Below are 15962 nucleotides of genomic sequence, written 5' to 3' on the forward strand. Positions count from 1 at the left end.
CACCTTTAAACTTGAAAATTGGGATTTTTCAGCCCAAAACTAGCCCATTTTTAGACATTTTTGAGGTACTCATGCTCTATTTTCTCTAGAAATGTGGAAATTTTAGGCCTAGAATTTTCCCTATTCTCAAACCCGCAAATCGGTTTTTTTTTCAGCCCGAACTTAGCCATTTTTGGAGATTTTCGAGGTCCCTAATCCCATTTTCTCTAGAATTTTTCACTTAGTTTCAAACTAGAAATTCGCAATTTTAGGCTTTTTTCTATTTGCTGAAAATCTCTAAAACTTTGCTCATTTTCATCCCAGAAATTCCCCAATTTTCCAGACAAATGGAATCGTATGGAACAACGGCAAATGGCGAAGGGGAGGAACTATTGGATTTTGATAGGGTGAGATTACTGTAGTTCAGAAGATTATTGTAGTTTGGAAAATACAGTTTTTAGGTCAATTTTTGGCTCTAATAAGGTTCAATTTGGTCATTTTAAGCATAAAAATCATCGTTCAAGACCCAGAAATCCTCCCAAACAACAATTTTCCGGCCAAATTTGGCTCCAAAAGCTCAAAATTGACCATTTTGACTCTAGAAACCACCATTTTAGATAAAAAAATCCACATTTTTGACCATTTTTACCCTAAAAACCATCATTCTGGACCCAAAAATCCAAATTTTCAGGCGATGCGCGACTTCCAGCAAATGTTCCCAAACGTTTGCGCCGCGCAAATCGAGTACGTCCTTCGGAAATACGACGGAGACGTGTCGGCGACGATCAACGAGCTACTCTACGATAATGGCAACGATGGTGTGAGGGTTCTAATTTTTTGAAAATTCTCATTTCCGAACTGAAAAACAGCTAAAATCACGCTTTTTGAGGCTAAAAAAAGCTGAAAATGTCTCTAAAACCCTCATTTTTTGGGCTCTAAAGGGGGGGGGGGGGAATTCGTTATTATTTTCGAAAAACAAATTGAAATTTCTGAACGAAAAACACACAAATATTTACTCAAGAGGGGAGGGAGAGAGACACATTTTTTACTTTTTTTGAGCTTTTTTTTTAATGGCAGAGGAGGTCTGAAAATAGGCAAAAATAAGCGAAAATGAACCGAAATAGATAAACATAGAGCAAAAATGGGTCAAAATAGCTTCGAAATGAGCGACAAAAAGCTGAAAATTGACCAAAAACTAGCAGAACCGAGGCTAAAATCGACTGAAAAATATGCCAGAATATACCAAATAAATGCTGAAAATTGACTAAAAATAGATCAGGATTGAGTTGCAGAAGGCAAAAAAAAACGCTGAAAAGAGGGCTGAAATTTTGCCGAAAATAGGTCTAAAATGAGATAAAATGGGTCAAAAAGGACTGAAAATTTATTAAAAATAGGTCGAAAATGAGCAAAAACGGGCTGAAATAGAGCTAAAAAGATTCGAAAATAGATCAAATTTGGCCCAAAATAGATCAAAAATGAGCAAAAATGGGCTAAAATAACGCCAAAATAGGTCAAAATTGTCAAAAATGAGCTAAAATGGGTCAAAAATGAGCAAAAAACGAGCTAAAATAGAGCTTAAAAGATCGAAAATAGGTCAAAATTAAGCTAAAAAAGGTTAAAAAAAAGATTGAAAATAGATTAAATTTGGGCCAAAATAGGTCTAAAATGATCTTTAAAAAACTGAAAATTGACTGAAAAATGCTGGAAACGAGCTTAAAGGAGTCAAAAATATGCTAAAGACATCAAAACGAGCTAAAAAAGGCTGAAAATGGGATGAAAATGAGCTAAAATGAGTCAGAAATGGGTTGAAAACGACTAAATAGCACTGAAAATCAACCCGAAACGAACTGTTCGGTGAGTCTGGATGTCCGGATGTCCTTTTTTAGAATTTCTGGGGCTAAAAATGACGGAAAATGAGCCAAAATCCCGCAAAAAAGGACAAAAAATCAGAGCTTCTCTCTGTGTGTCCAGCTGTCCGGATGGCCGATTTTCCAAGCCAAATCAACGATTTTTGAGTCAAAATTAGCGATTTTAACTCTAAAAACATCCCTAAAACCCAATTTTTTCGCTCAAAAAGATTCTAGAGTTTTCCAGACTTCTCCAGCATCTACAGCAACGTCTTCTACACCGTATATGCCACGTGGCAACGATATTTTGAGCCAACTACGACGACGACGACATGAGATCAACGAAAAGCTGAGGGATAATCAGAAGCTGTTGGATAGGGTCACAGATGTGGACACGGCGAGGTGAAAATGGGATTCTAGGGCTAAAAAAACTGAAAATCTTCATTTTCAGGTTGGAAAATGCCTAAAAATCACTTTTTGAGGGTAAAAATGAGCTCAAAAAACGCTGAAAATCGGCTTAAAATCGTCATTTTTGAGCCAAAAAACATGAAAATCGCACGAAACTTTCAATTTTTGCGACGAAAAAACCGAAAAAATCGAATTTTCGGAATTTTTTCTGGTTTTTTGAGCCAAATAACGGCTGAAAATGGCTCAAAACCCTCAATTTTTCAGCTAAAAATGACGGAAATTTGAAATTTTCGTCTAAAAAATTCCGAAAAATCCAATTTTCAGCCTAAAAACTGCTCAAAATTGATTTTTTTTACCCGAAAATTGGCGAAAAATAGCCAAAAAGGTCCTTTTCATGGTGAAAATAGTCGAAAATAGACCTGAAAATCGCCGATTTTTGACCAAAACTTAAAATTTTTTTTCAAAAAATTCCGAAAAATCCAATTTTGAGCCTGAAAACAGTTTAAAATTCACTTTTCGAAGCCCAAAATGACGAAAAACAGCCGAAAAACGACTTTTTCAGGCTGAAAATAGTCAAAAATCGACCTAAAAATCGGCGATTTTTGACCAAAATTTAAAATTTTCGCAAAATTTATTTTTTCAAAAAATCCTGGAAATTCCAGAGCCTACGAGGACCAACAGCTCGCTCTACTGCTCGAGCATCGCGAGGTGAGCACACTTATCAGTGAGCAAAAAGCAAGTGAGTGTTCTGAAAAAAAATTTTAGCGAAAATTTTTTTTTGCCGATTTCAGCATGATTTTTGTCTGAAAAACAAGCACATTCTGCTGAAATCAGCTGAAAATTTCAATTTTTAGAGCAAAAACAGTATGACTCGGTGCCAGGCGGCGCCCAGGGGAGGCGAAAAGTCCAAATTTCGAAAAATTCGAATTTTTCGGCCAGAAATTCAAAAAATCCTGAAAAAACCGAAAATCGACGACGATCGGAGGAGCAAAGAGTGCCAGATGGACCGTTTATTGAAGGGAGTTCCAGCAATTTTACAGCAAAAATCAAGGAAAAATTCAAAAAAGGTAAAAAGCGAAAAACAAATTTTCTGAACGTTGTTTCGATGATTTCCCACCGGAAAAATAGCAAAAAACCGGGAAATACGCGGGAAAATCCCAAAAAATTTTTTTTCAAATTTTTCAATTCTAAAAATCCAATTTTCCGCCTTGAAAACCACTTCTAAACGTGTTCTAGACCTTTTTTAAAAAATATGCTAAAAATTGACCTAAAAATCACGAAAGGCCCGAAAAATAGCCTAAAATTGACTGAAAAATGGCAAGAATAGCCTAGAAAAATGTTCTTGCTGATTTGTGCAATTTGTCGTCGCGGTGTTTGCACAGTTTACGAAAAACCGTAACCCAAGGGAATTAATTTTCAGCGTCGAGTGGATCGAGGATTTCCAGACTGTTTTCAGCGCCGTAAACCGGAAAAATGGAAAAAAAACAAATTTTAAAAAATTTTGTAATTCAAATTTTTCATAATAAATATTGATTTTTAACTGCCGACGGCGGGCGAAAACCCGCTTGTTTATAATTGTCACTTGAAGCACAGTAGTTCTGTGTCTGTTTTGGCTCAGTGGCAACACCCCTGCCTTCCAATCTGAGAGTCCAGGGTTCGATTCCTCTTGGCGCCAAGTTTTTTTTTTATTTTACCTCAATTTTTAACACATTTTTTCAGAAAAAAAGTTTCATTTTTCATCTAAACGAGGTTTTTAAACATAAAAAATTGTTACTAGAAAAAGAAGTGAGAGATCAACCCGACATAATAATGATGATATAGAAGGAAAACAAACAAAAAAATATATATTGATTTTTTCAGAAAAAATACTGTAAATTAAAATTCAGTTAGTATTAAAAATTATTTAAAGGGTCAGCAGCGATTTCGACAGCTCATCGAGTTTGAAAAGTCGGAAAACTTCCGCCGATTTATACGTCTCCATTATCAAGCAGTTCATTTCCTGGAAAAATCGATAATTGATTGGTTTTTCGGGGGTTTTGAGGTCAGGAGTGCTTGGAGCGCATTTTCAGCGGCGGGAAATTCGAAAAATTCGGAAAAAATTTTTTTCGAAATTTTTTTTTCAAATTTTCAAAATTTCCAAAAATTCAAAAAAACTCACAAAAACCGTGCCCAGGAGCAAAATTAAATTCCCAAATCTGGCTCCAATTTCCTCTTGTGACTCGTATAAATCCTCATAATACACTCGGAGCCCACTGAACAGCGCATTCTGGTGCTCCTTTCCAATGGTTCGCATACTGTTTGTAAACTCGCAGTAACCTGAAAAAAAATTAGCCGTAGAGCGCATTTAGAAAAGCTGAAAATTCAAAAAAATTACCCAATTTCCATATACACAGCGCTTTCAGGGCCGCAAACTCGACTGGCGTCATTTTTAGCTTCCTCATCGGCGTGCAAATGGCGTCGTGGAAGCGTTGAATGAAGCCAAGGAACAGTCTGGAACTTTTTTTTGGTTAATTTCTGATTTTTTTCATTTTTCTGGAAAATTCCCATTTTTCAAAATTTCACAATCCCCCTCATTCTTCTCTGCGTCTCCTCGCCGCGAGCCACTAAATATACGCCCTCTGCGGCATCTACCTCATGTGCGCGCGTAGCTCAGTAGTTACGCTTTTGGTCTTCAATCTCAACACCAGGGTTCAATTCCACCCTGCGTTTTTAAGTTTTGCTTTTGTTTTTAGGGCTTTTTATAACATTTTAGGCCATTTAAAGTGATTTTAAAGCGATTTCAACGTCTGAAGGTGGCCTAAATCTCAATTTCCAGCTCCACACACCCTAAAAACTTACTTTTTCTTCTCATGCGCTGCAATTTCCTCCTCATCCTCCCATCCATACGACATATCATTAATGCTACAAACACTTCCATCGGTATACATCATAAATGGCTCATGCCGCTCCTCGGGATACGCCTGTACCGTAATCCATGCGATATCCAAAAGGCAGTAGGCCAGCGAGCAAGCTCTATAGAAAATCGCGCGCTCTTCTCGATCCATTAAGTCAAATCCGGGGCAGGATTTGCAAAAATCAAAGGCCAAAAGATTATCGAAACGTTGAGATTCGTATTGTCGCTTCAGTGAATGTGGTGGTGGTTCTGTGGCGTCGAATGGCTGAAAAATCTCTTTTTTGGGCTCTGAAAATGAACGAAAACCACTTCTCTTAACTTGTTTTCAGTGTTTTTCTGATTTTTTTGCAAAATTTTTGAAAATTTTTTGAAAACTTTCAATTTTTGAAACTTTGAACATTTCAAATTCCCCCTTCCCTCTTCTCTGTGTCTCCTTGCCCAGCCCTCTTTCTTATACGGCCTCCGCTCCCTCTTCTCCGTGAAGTTCGTGGCTGCATGGCTAACGCTTTTGCCCACCGCCCACCAGGTCCGGGGTTCGACTCCCGAGGGCGGCAAACCCTTTTTTCTTCTTTTTAAAGTTCTTTTACACAACTCACCATATCTCCCCGTTCTTCTACGACTGCTAATAGTGCATCATCAGTGAAAATCATCCGTCTCCTGTCCATTGAACTTTTCAGCTGGTCTACATAATATCGAAGCACTTCCTCGCCGTTCATATTCAGAATTTTCGACGTTTCGGGCTCGTTGGATTGTCGGGAGGGCGCTGAAACTTTGAAAAAGTTGAAATTTCAGATTTGGGAGGCTGAGAGCTTCAAAATGAGTATAAACAAGCCTCGGTTCTAAATTTTCCATTTTCGGGTCTCACCACGAAATAGTTAAAAAGTAAAGTAACTCTGTTAATTTGAGCAGAAATTTATAAAAGTTAGATTTTTGGATTTGAAATTTCAAGAGCTTCAAAATGAGTATAAACAAGCCTAGGTTTTTCAGATTTTTGGGTCCCACCACGAAATAGTTTAAAAGTACCGTAACTCTGTCAGTTTTGAGCCAAAATTTTTAAAAGTTAGATTTCTGGATTTGAAATTTTAAGAGCTTCAAAATGAGTATACGCAAGCCACGATTTGAAAATTTTCGATTTTTTGGGTCTCACCACGAAATAGTTAAAAAGTACTGTAATTCTGTCAGTTTTGACCTAAATGTTCTGAAAAAAACATTGTTGTGCTGGAAATGTTAAGAGCTTCAAAACAAGTATAAACAAGGCTAAACTTGAAAATTTCAGATTTTTGGGTCCCACCACGAAAATACTGTAGCTCCACCAATTTCGAGCGAATCGGGTCACATTTAGGCTCATTTTAACCCCCAAAAAATGCAAATTTCAAAAATCCAGGTCACACAGCGGAAAAATCCGGGTTACGGTAAAAGATTCAAAAGCTTAAAAATTGAAATTTTCGAAAAAAAGGTAATTTTTCAAAACCTCATAACTTCCTTTATTTTTTACCTAGAAATTTGATTTTAGGCTTAGAATGTTGGAAATTTTTTATATTTTCAGTGAATAATAATTTTCAAAAAATAGGAAAAAAACTCACTTCTCTCGGGCTGTGGTATTGATGTGCTTGTGGAGGGGATGTCGTACTTCTGCAAAAAATCGGGTTTATTTCAAGAACTATAAAAGATACAAAATTATTGCAAACTTATAAATTGTAGGAAATTGAATTTTACACATTTTTGTAGTTAACAACTTTTTTGAAAAATCTGTCCTTCCGGAGGTATGAAGCATGGAAGAGGGCTCGCAGTGCGGGGCGCCTAGCGGTGCGCGCTCTTCCACGTGACATATCTCCTTAGGGACAGTTTTTCCAAAAAAGTTGTTAACTACAAAAATGTGTAAAATTCAATTTCCTACATATTTATAGTTAACAAGTTTTAGATAGCGTTTTTGGTTTTTGAGATATAGTTTTTTTTAAAGTGACTCTCAAATTTTGTGGCATTCATTTTTTTAAAAGCATGTAACTTTGCTCAAAATTAACTAATTTTTACAATTTTTAGCTGGTTTCAAAGTTTAAGATCTGAACATTTCAAAAATATAAAAAAATACTCACAAACTCAGTCATTCCAGGACTATCCAGGGGCACAAACTCGGGCGGTGACTTCTTCTCCACTGATAGCGGCGAGTTATCATCAGTCTGGTCGCCAGGACACTCATATTTGAAATCGTCCACAATTTCCATTTTTATTTCCGCTTCTCGCAGCATATGCTTCTTTGGCACCTTCTTATTTGACCTCCTTTTCTGGACACATTCTCGTCGCATACCCGCTTTGACGCACTTGTCGAATCGACACGCTCGACATATCATTCGAAGTTCTGCAAATTTTGAGTTGAAACATAACAATTTGAATTTGCCGCGTTGAGAGCTTCAAAATGAGTTTAAACAAGACTAGGTTTGGGCCATTTTGAAATTTTTGGTCACGCCACGAAAATTTTCTAGGTCACGACCTAATTTTTTTTCAGGTCATGACCCAAATTTTTCTAGGTCACGACCTAATTGTTTTCTAGGTCATGACCCAGTTTTTTCAGGTCATGACCTAATTTTTTTCAAAATTGTAAATTTTTTATGGTTGGAAAATTTCGTATTTTTGGGTTCCGCCACTAAAATGTTCAAACTACCGTATCTCGGCTAGTTTCTGTCCAAATTTGATGAAAATTACACTGTTGAAATTGTCGTGTTTTAAGCTTCTAAATGAGTATAATCATAACCATATTTGGAAATTTCCTGTTTTTTGGGTCTCGCCACGAAAATGTTAAAACTACCGTATCTCAGTGAGTTTTGCTCCGAATTTAGTGAAAATTACATCATTGGTTATGAAATTTTAAGTGCTTCAAAATGAGTATAGTCATGGCCATACTCGGAATTTTTCGAAAATTTGGGTCCCACCACGAAAACTTTAAAAATGCCCCTAACTTTGCTCATTTTCGTCCGATTTTGATGATTTTTAGCTCATTTTGTAGGAAATTCCAAGCAGCATCTGATGAATACAAAAAATTTTCACTCACCATGAAAAATAATGCACATTTTGTCCTTTTTGCACATAAAGTGAATATTCAGCGAGACGGTGCGTCGAAAGAATGCCGCACACGCGAGACACGAAGTACTTCCAAAGTGGGCGGAGCCTCCATCGGGATGCTCACAAACTAAGCATTTTGAAGTGGTCGGAATGCCACTGTATCCACTGGTCCGTTCAGTTTTCATTCACGGGGAGGGGGAGGGAACAAATTTTGTCTGGAAAAAATGACTGAAATTTGATTTTGTCTGGAAAAAAGTGAGAAATTGAGGATAACTACAATGAAATTTGAGGAGAAGAGAAAAAGAGCTTCGAAATGATAAGAAACAAGGCTTGTTTTGAAAATTTTGGGTTTTTTGGGTCCCACCACGAAAAGTTAAAAAGTACCGTAACTCTGTCAGTTTCGAGCCGAAAATTTTGAAAGCTTGATTTTTGGATTTGAAATTTCAAGAGCTTCAAAATGAGTATAAACAAGCCAGGATTTGAAAATTTTCAATTTTTTGGGTCCCACCACGAAATCACTGTAGATCGCCCAATTTTGAGCGAATGGGGTCAATTTTAGGCTCATTTTAACCGTCTAAAGGTGCGAATTTCGAAAATTTAAATCATACAGCGAAAAAATTCGGGATTACGGTAGAAAAATTCAAAAACTTAAAAATTGAAATTTTCGAAAATGAGGTAATTTTTCAAAGCCTCAACTTGCTTTATTTTTTTCTCAAAATTAAACAATTTTGACCGATTTTTGAGTCAAAATGTGTTTTTTTTAGTCCAAAAATGTCAAAAAAAGGCATTTTCTGACTGAAAATATGGAAAAATAGAGAAGCCAAAAATGATGACAAATCTTTAAAAAATTTTGAAAACTGAGTTTTCCAAAAAAGATCAAAATTTTTGAATAAAATTTTTGAGTAGATCAAAATTTCAAATTTTGAGGAAAATTCAGAGAAAATTTGGTCTGAAAATAATTAAAATTTTCAGATTTTTTCCTATTCTTATACCCATTTTTGTATTCTGATCGAGAAGGAACAGTAATAATATAAAAATATTATTATTATTTTTTTGGAACAAAAAAAAAGACAAAACACAGAAATTTGTGTGTGTGTGTTTTGATTACAGTATTCTAAATTTTGTATTAAAGGAGGCCAGACACGAAAGTCTACGGAGTTTTGTTGGAGCGAGAGTATGTATTCTGACGGAAAATCGTGCGATTGCGACCAATGCGCGCTACTTGACGAGCATTTTTTTTTTCAATATACACTAGATTTCTTCACTGTTTGGCAATTACTCCCGACTTTTTCTAGTTGTTCGGTCATTCTAGGATGTCACCGCATGAAAACAGAAAAAAAAACAAAAACGCACAGATGGGAATCGAACCCGCGACGCGCGACTGATAGACAAGCGCGTTCCTCTCTACACCACAGGGGGCTTGTCGTCTACTGCCACTAAAACGATTATGAAACGAGGAGTCGGCGCCGCTTAGAAGAACGGTCGCGTTCTCGGTTGTACAGTAACAGGGAGTTATGGTTCGGTGTCCATTGTTATTTTCCGATTGTACTGTGTCATATATCAAAAAACTAGAATTTTGAAAATTTTCATGTCTGGCCTCCTTTAAAAATTCTAAATTTCGTCAAAAATGGAAATATTTTGGAAAATTGAAAAATCAAAATGTCTCATTTTTCTAGCAAAAATAAGAACTTTTTAGTTCAAAAAAGAACTAAAAAAAAATCAAATTCTTATTTTTAATCCAATCTTTAGAAAACAATTCTCTGTTTCATTGCTCAGCTTAAGGTCCAAAAAGTCCAGAAATATTTTTCTTTGAAATTGAATTTTTGAATTCAAGAATTTTAGAATTTTAGAATTTTTGTTCAATATTCGAACAATTATGGGAGAATCTTAAAATTTCCGCTATATTTAGGCTCCGCCCCTTTTCTCCCCAAAAAAAGCATAACAAAAAATAGCAAAAATGTTCTTGTTCGATCACTTTTTTTTTGGGTATTATTTACAAGAAGACCCTCCTCTTGAGAACAAAAAAAAATAACAATTCTAGACTATTTTTTTCTGTGCTGTGCTCATTGAGCACAATAATTTTTGGTCAGAAAATCTGAGGGATTTTTTTTGGAAAATTTGTGGAAAATTTTGGGAAAAATGAGAAGAAGAAAAAGGAAAAAAAGATCAAATTTCAGGGGGAAAAATGTTTTTTTGGACTTTCAAGGTTTTGCGAAAAAAAAGAGCTGTCAACTTCGAGCCCATGTATCTCATTTCCTATGAGAAGTATCAAAAAGTGGTCCACTGATAAAATGTTTATCATGATGTCAGCAACATTTTATCAGTTGACCACTTTTTGATATCTGTCATAGAAATTAAGATAGTTGAGCTCAAAGTTGATGCCTAGTCAGGCCCGGAGGACGCAGAGAAACTAGAATGACTTTTTCAATACCTTTCCTTCAAATCAATGTATCTCGGTTACTGTAAGTGATATCAAAAAACAATCAACTAGTAAAATGTTTATTATAAGTTGATACATGTTTTATCAGTTAACCGCTTCTTGATATCTTTAACAGGAATGGAGATATATAAAATCAAAGTTGATGACGGCTTGGGTGGCGTTCTATCAGAGTTTTTCCGGTATTTTTGGGTCATTGTAGGTCGATTTTTTCTCTAGAACTCAAATTTTTGGTTTGTTTTTAAATAAAAATTCTAAAAATATAACAAATTTTTTCTAGTGAGTCAAAAACTATATGCGACCATCTTATATAGAAGCTTATATCGTACAAAAATCAGCCCGGAAAAAAAATGCCACGTCATTTTTCCATTTCTCTGCGTCTCTTCAGGAAAAACAGGAACCCACTGATAAAGAGAGAGAGAGAGAGAGAGAGACGCAGAGAAAAAGAGAAAAATGAAAAGATCGGCGAATCGGTGATTGTTTGCCCTCAAAAAGGCACTAGTCACTGGACACCTCTTAATAGGGAAATAGAGGAAAGGGAGCGAGAGAGTATCGGAAAGTGAGAGACGCAGAGAAAGAGCATAAAATTATATGGAGATCGTGAACAAACAAAAGCCTCGTTTTTGGGCGAGAAAAAGCCGAGGAAAAGTTGACTTTTTGACTCAATGGACTGGATTTTTGTCTAGTTGGCAGAATGCCAAATAGACAATACTTATGAAATAGAGAATTTGGAGAAAAATTTGGGAGAAATTGGAAAAAAATTTTCCCAAAAATTTGAAAAATTAAAAAATTGAAAGTACCGTATCTCGGCTAATTTTAGACCAAACTTCATGAAATGTGTTGCGTTGAAATGGAAATTTTAAGAGCTTCAAAATAAGTATAATCATGACCATCGTTGATTTTTTTTGATTTTTGGGTCCCATCACGAATATTTTGAAACGACCGTATCTCGGCTAGTTTTGCTTCAAATTTTATGAAAATTATATAGTTAGATTAATCTTGTTATGAGCTTCAAAATGAGTATAAACAAGACTAGGTTTGAAAGTTTTCAATTTTTGGGTCCCACCACGAAAATATTGAAACTACCGTATCTCGGCTAATTTTACTTCAAATTTCATGAAAATTATAAAATTAGATTTGTCTTGTAATGAGCTTCAAAGTGAGTATAAACAAAGCAAGGTTTGAAATTTTTAGATTTTTGGGTCCCATCACGAAAATTGAAAAATTTGCAAAATTTGGCAATATTTTGTCCAATTTTTGGATTAAAATAATATGAAATTTGAGAAAACTGTTTCCAAAATAAAAATTGAAATCAAAAATCCACAGAAACATTGAAAATCGAATAAAAATTTGGGAAAAATCGGGGGGAGATTTTTCCCGAAAATCGGGAAAATTGAAAAAGATCGCGAAGAAAATTATAAACATATCTAGTATGAACAAGCCCGTTTGGAACAGATCATTTAAAAATAAAGAATTCGGATGTTTGGAACCAAAAAGCATTTTAAAATCGAAAATTCAAAAATTCGAAAACTCAAAAATTCAAAAATTCAAAAATTCGAAAACTCAAAAATTCTGAAATTCTGAAATCCGGGAATCCGGAAAATCTGAAATTCCAAAATTCAAAAATTCAAAAATTCAAAATCCCGCAAAATCTGAAATTCCTCTTTTTTATCCAAATCTCTAATTGAGTATAATTAAGTGCGATAATTAAGTGCCCCGGAAATCACATGGACCTTATATAAAACTACATATACGGAAGAAAAAAAAATTGTTTTATTTTTCCAGATTTTTAATTACCCTAATTAAGAAGAAAAACGCATTTTTGAGCCTGGAAAAGGAGCAAAAATTGAAATGTTTAAGCATTTCCCAAAAAATCTCCTCAAAGTTGCCAAAAAAGCTGAGCAATCAAAAAATCATTATTTTTCAATTTTTCAAAAAATTCTGAAATTTTGCTTAAAAGGCTGAGCAATTGCCTCAAAATGATCAAAAAATCATTCTTCATCAAGCTAAAAATGATCAAAAATCGGCAGCAAAATTCACAATTTTAGTTAGAAAATTCTGGAAGTTTCGCTGAGCAATCGTTAATTTTCCAAAAATCAAAAAACCATTTTCCCCCAAAAAATCCAAAAAAAAGAAGCAAAAGTACGTAGAAATGTGTCAATTCGGTCCCATGGACCCTCTATACACATGCCAGACGACGAGAGTCAATGGTTAGAGAGAAGAGAGCGCAGAGAAAACCGAGAAAAAGAAGAAAAAGGTGATTCGTTTCGTTTCGGGAGGCAAGGGACATGGCGGACGAAACGCCGCCACGAAGCACAGAAAGAGAGAGAGTGAGATACGCAGAGAAACGAGGAAGTGGGAAAAGTGAGAGACGCAGAGAAAGCAGTGGGAAGGACGGCCGCAAATGAAAAGGTTGTTGATCTTTGAGAGGAAACGGAAAAGTTGAAGAAATCAGAGAAACATATTTGTGTAGTCATATGTAGTCTAATATAATTTGCATGGCGCACCAAAGGCACGCCAGCCAAGGTGAATATTGATTTTTTGAGCATTTCGGATTTCTTGAAATCCTGAATTTTCAGAAAAATCAATTTTTTTTGGATATCCCTAGTTTTTTGAAATTCTGAAAAGCGTTGAAAATTTAAGGATCCCTAAAATTTCAAACTTGAAATTTTTGAATTTTTTGAACTTTTAGAGTTTTAGGGATTAATTGAATTTTAGAATTTTAGAATTTCTGAAATTCTAAGAATTTTTGAATTTTTGATTTTTCAATGATTTCTGAATTTTCGATTTTTTTCTAGAATTGTTGAATTTTAGATTTTTTGAATTTTTGAATTTTCGAATTGTTGAATTTTCCGGTATTTCTATTTCTTGGGAATTTCCAGGATTTTCAGGGGTTTTGTGAATTTTCGAAATTTTTAAATTTCGCATTTCGATTTTTTGGGATTGAAAAATCAAATTTGTTGAAAATTCCTAGTTATTTTAAAATTTTGAAAAATTTTTCAATAGTTCGGAATTACCGAATTTTCGAATTTCAAAAATTGGAAATTTGGGAAATTCTGAAGTTCCCGAAAATGTGTTTTTTTTCATTATTTTTCAATTTTTGCTCTCTTTTGAACCTTTTTTTTCAGAAACAATTTTCCAAGAAACACGAGAATGTTTCTCTTTTCAAAGTAAAAAAAAAAGTGGTTGCTCGTGCTCTTTAGAATTTTAAATAGCTCTTTTTTCTCTCTTTTTTTTTGAAAAATGTTACGTTTCAGAGGATCCTAGAACTTTGTTCTTTTGGTTTTTGCAGGGTAAATTGCTTTTTGAATACATTAGTTTTTGGTTCTCAAATTCAGAAAATTTTCAAAATTCAAATATTCCTCATTTCAGATTTTTCATATTTTGGGCATTTTCGTGGTTCCAAAATGTTGAAAAAAAGCTTTTAAAGGTGGGGGGTCATGAAAAAATAATGTTCTCGAAATTCTGTTTAAATATGCCCCTCGAGGAGTTGAACTTGTCGAGGCGAGTATTGACGGTGCGGCGCCGCTACCGACTGAGCCACGCGGGCGAAACTGGAGCGGGCTCCTGATTGCATACATAAAGGCGAGGACGACAGCTGTACGCAGAGTGACATTAATCGTTGTACACCGTCACGGTAGAATGCATACTCTAGCTACAAAAAAACTACGAAAAATCTCCTGTCCCCCCACCTTTAAAAAACTGTCAAAAAATTGTAGAACAAAAAAAATTATGTCTATTCACACAGAAATGTATAATATTCAATTCAGGTACCACATGCTGGAAAATCACCCAAATTCAATTATAAAAGTTGATTTCCTAGAAAAAAACGGAATTTTTGGCAAAACATTTTCCGCCAAAAAACTGGAAATTTTGAAGAAAAAAGTGGAAATCTTTTTTTGCAAAAAATGACCGATTTTTGACTCGCCAAACTCTGTTTTTTTGCACTAAAAACAAGAAAAAAAAGGAAGTTTGAAGAGAAAAATAAAGCAAATAAAAAGAAGAAATAGTACAGAAAAATGAGAGGGTCCAGAGAAAAAGAGAGTGCAGAACTTATTTTTCGGAAGAGTACAAAAAAACAAAAGTCAAAAAACTTGTAGAGCTTTGTTAAACAAAAAAAGCACAATGTTCAAAAATCGGCCAAAAAAGAAAATTGAAATTTTTTTTGGAATTTTCATATCTCGCTAGAGCGCGTTTGTATCAAAAAGTTGTCAACTACAAAATTAAAGCTCTTGTGTTGTTTAGTATACTCTGAAATTTTCAGACAAATTGACAAAGTTTACAGTACTCTTGTAGGACGTTGAAAATTGTATAACGTCATTTTTCACATTATCTCACTTCTTTTTTCTAGTTTTTGGAAACTATAAAAATTTCTCTCGATTCAAAATTTTCACAAAAAAATTTCCAGGAAAAATTTCACAATGTTTCTTATCACCTTATCACCTCCAGAAAAGTGTTTTTACCGGTGAAAATTTTCCTGGCATTGAAAAAAAAAGAAACTTTTGGTCGATACATTTTTAGGCTACAACATTGTGGGGGTAAATATAAGTCTAGCCACAAAAAAAGTCGACGTTTCTTATCTCCGTTTTTTTCCAATCGATTTGGCAAGAAAATTAGAGAAAAAGAGGAAAAATTAAAGGGGTGAGATGATGTGATGTTGAAAATGACGTAATACAATTTTCAAGACCTTACAAAAAGGCTTTAAACTTCGTCAATTTGTCTGAAATTTTCAGAACATACTAATCAAAGCTAGGGCTCTAATTTTGTAATTGACAACTTTTTGCTACAAATGCGCTCTGGCGAGATATGCCACGTGTCGCCCACCGGAGGGCGCCTGCGCGCCTTCTTTGGTGGCAGCCAGCAGCAGGTGCCCTTCCACGTGGCATATCTCGCTAGAGCGCGTTTGTATCAAAAAGTTGTCAACTGCAAAATTAAAGCTCTATTTTCGTTTAGTATACTCTGAAAGTTTCAGACAATTCCAAAAAGTTCGAAGGTGTCGAAACCTTTTCCTTTTTGGAGGAATTTTTTGCCCTTTTTGGAGAAAAAGTGAATGTGTTCTATAAATATTTAATCGCTTTCTTTTCGAAGCATTTAGCACTAGAAATTGAACACAAAAAGGCACAAAAAAAGAAGTACTTGAAAAATGAGGGGAAAGTGTGTGATTTGTGAGTGCATATGTTCAAAAAAAAAATGTCCACTAACTTTAAAGGCGCATATTTCCAAAACCAAGAATCGTACTGAAAAGTTGTAAACTACAAAAATGTGTAAAATTTTTAGAACTACATTTTTTGTAATTAACAACTTTTTGAAAACGTTCTCAGTTTTTGAGATATGCGCCTTT

At 34.9% G+C, this 15962-nt stretch overlaps 2 protein-coding genes across 2 annotated transcripts; one reads left to right on the top strand and one right to left on the bottom strand.

The window, feature by feature from the left end:
• Positions 1-326: 326 nt before the first annotated feature.
• On the top strand, positions 327-3030 carry CBG21243 (the record flags this gene model as incomplete). Its single annotated transcript, XM_045244555.1, has 5 exons — positions 327-386; positions 671-799; positions 2074-2228; positions 2897-2973; positions 3026-3030. 5 exons carry the CDS (start codon positions 327-329, stop codon positions 3028-3030), a joined length of 426 nt encoding a protein of 141 aa, XP_045097213.1.
• A 1107-nt stretch (positions 3031-4137) lies between these two features.
• On the bottom strand, positions 4138-8369 carry Cbr-nhr-20 (the record flags this gene model as incomplete). The annotated part of the gene is made up of 8 exons (XM_045244556.1): positions 4138-4233; positions 4393-4550; positions 4609-4724; positions 5073-5392; positions 5724-5890; positions 6711-6759; positions 7221-7483; positions 8174-8369. The coding sequence occupies 8 exons, from the start codon at positions 8367-8369 to the stop codon at positions 4138-4140; spliced, it is 1365 nt and encodes a 454-aa protein (XP_045097214.1).
• Positions 8370-15962: the final 7593 nt, after the last annotated feature.

The sequence above is a fragment of the Caenorhabditis briggsae genome (assembly GCF_000004555.2).
Source record: "Caenorhabditis briggsae complete genome, chrIII, whole genome shotgun sequence".
Classification (NCBI taxonomy): Eukaryota; Metazoa; Nematoda; class Chromadorea; order Rhabditida; family Rhabditidae; genus Caenorhabditis; species Caenorhabditis briggsae.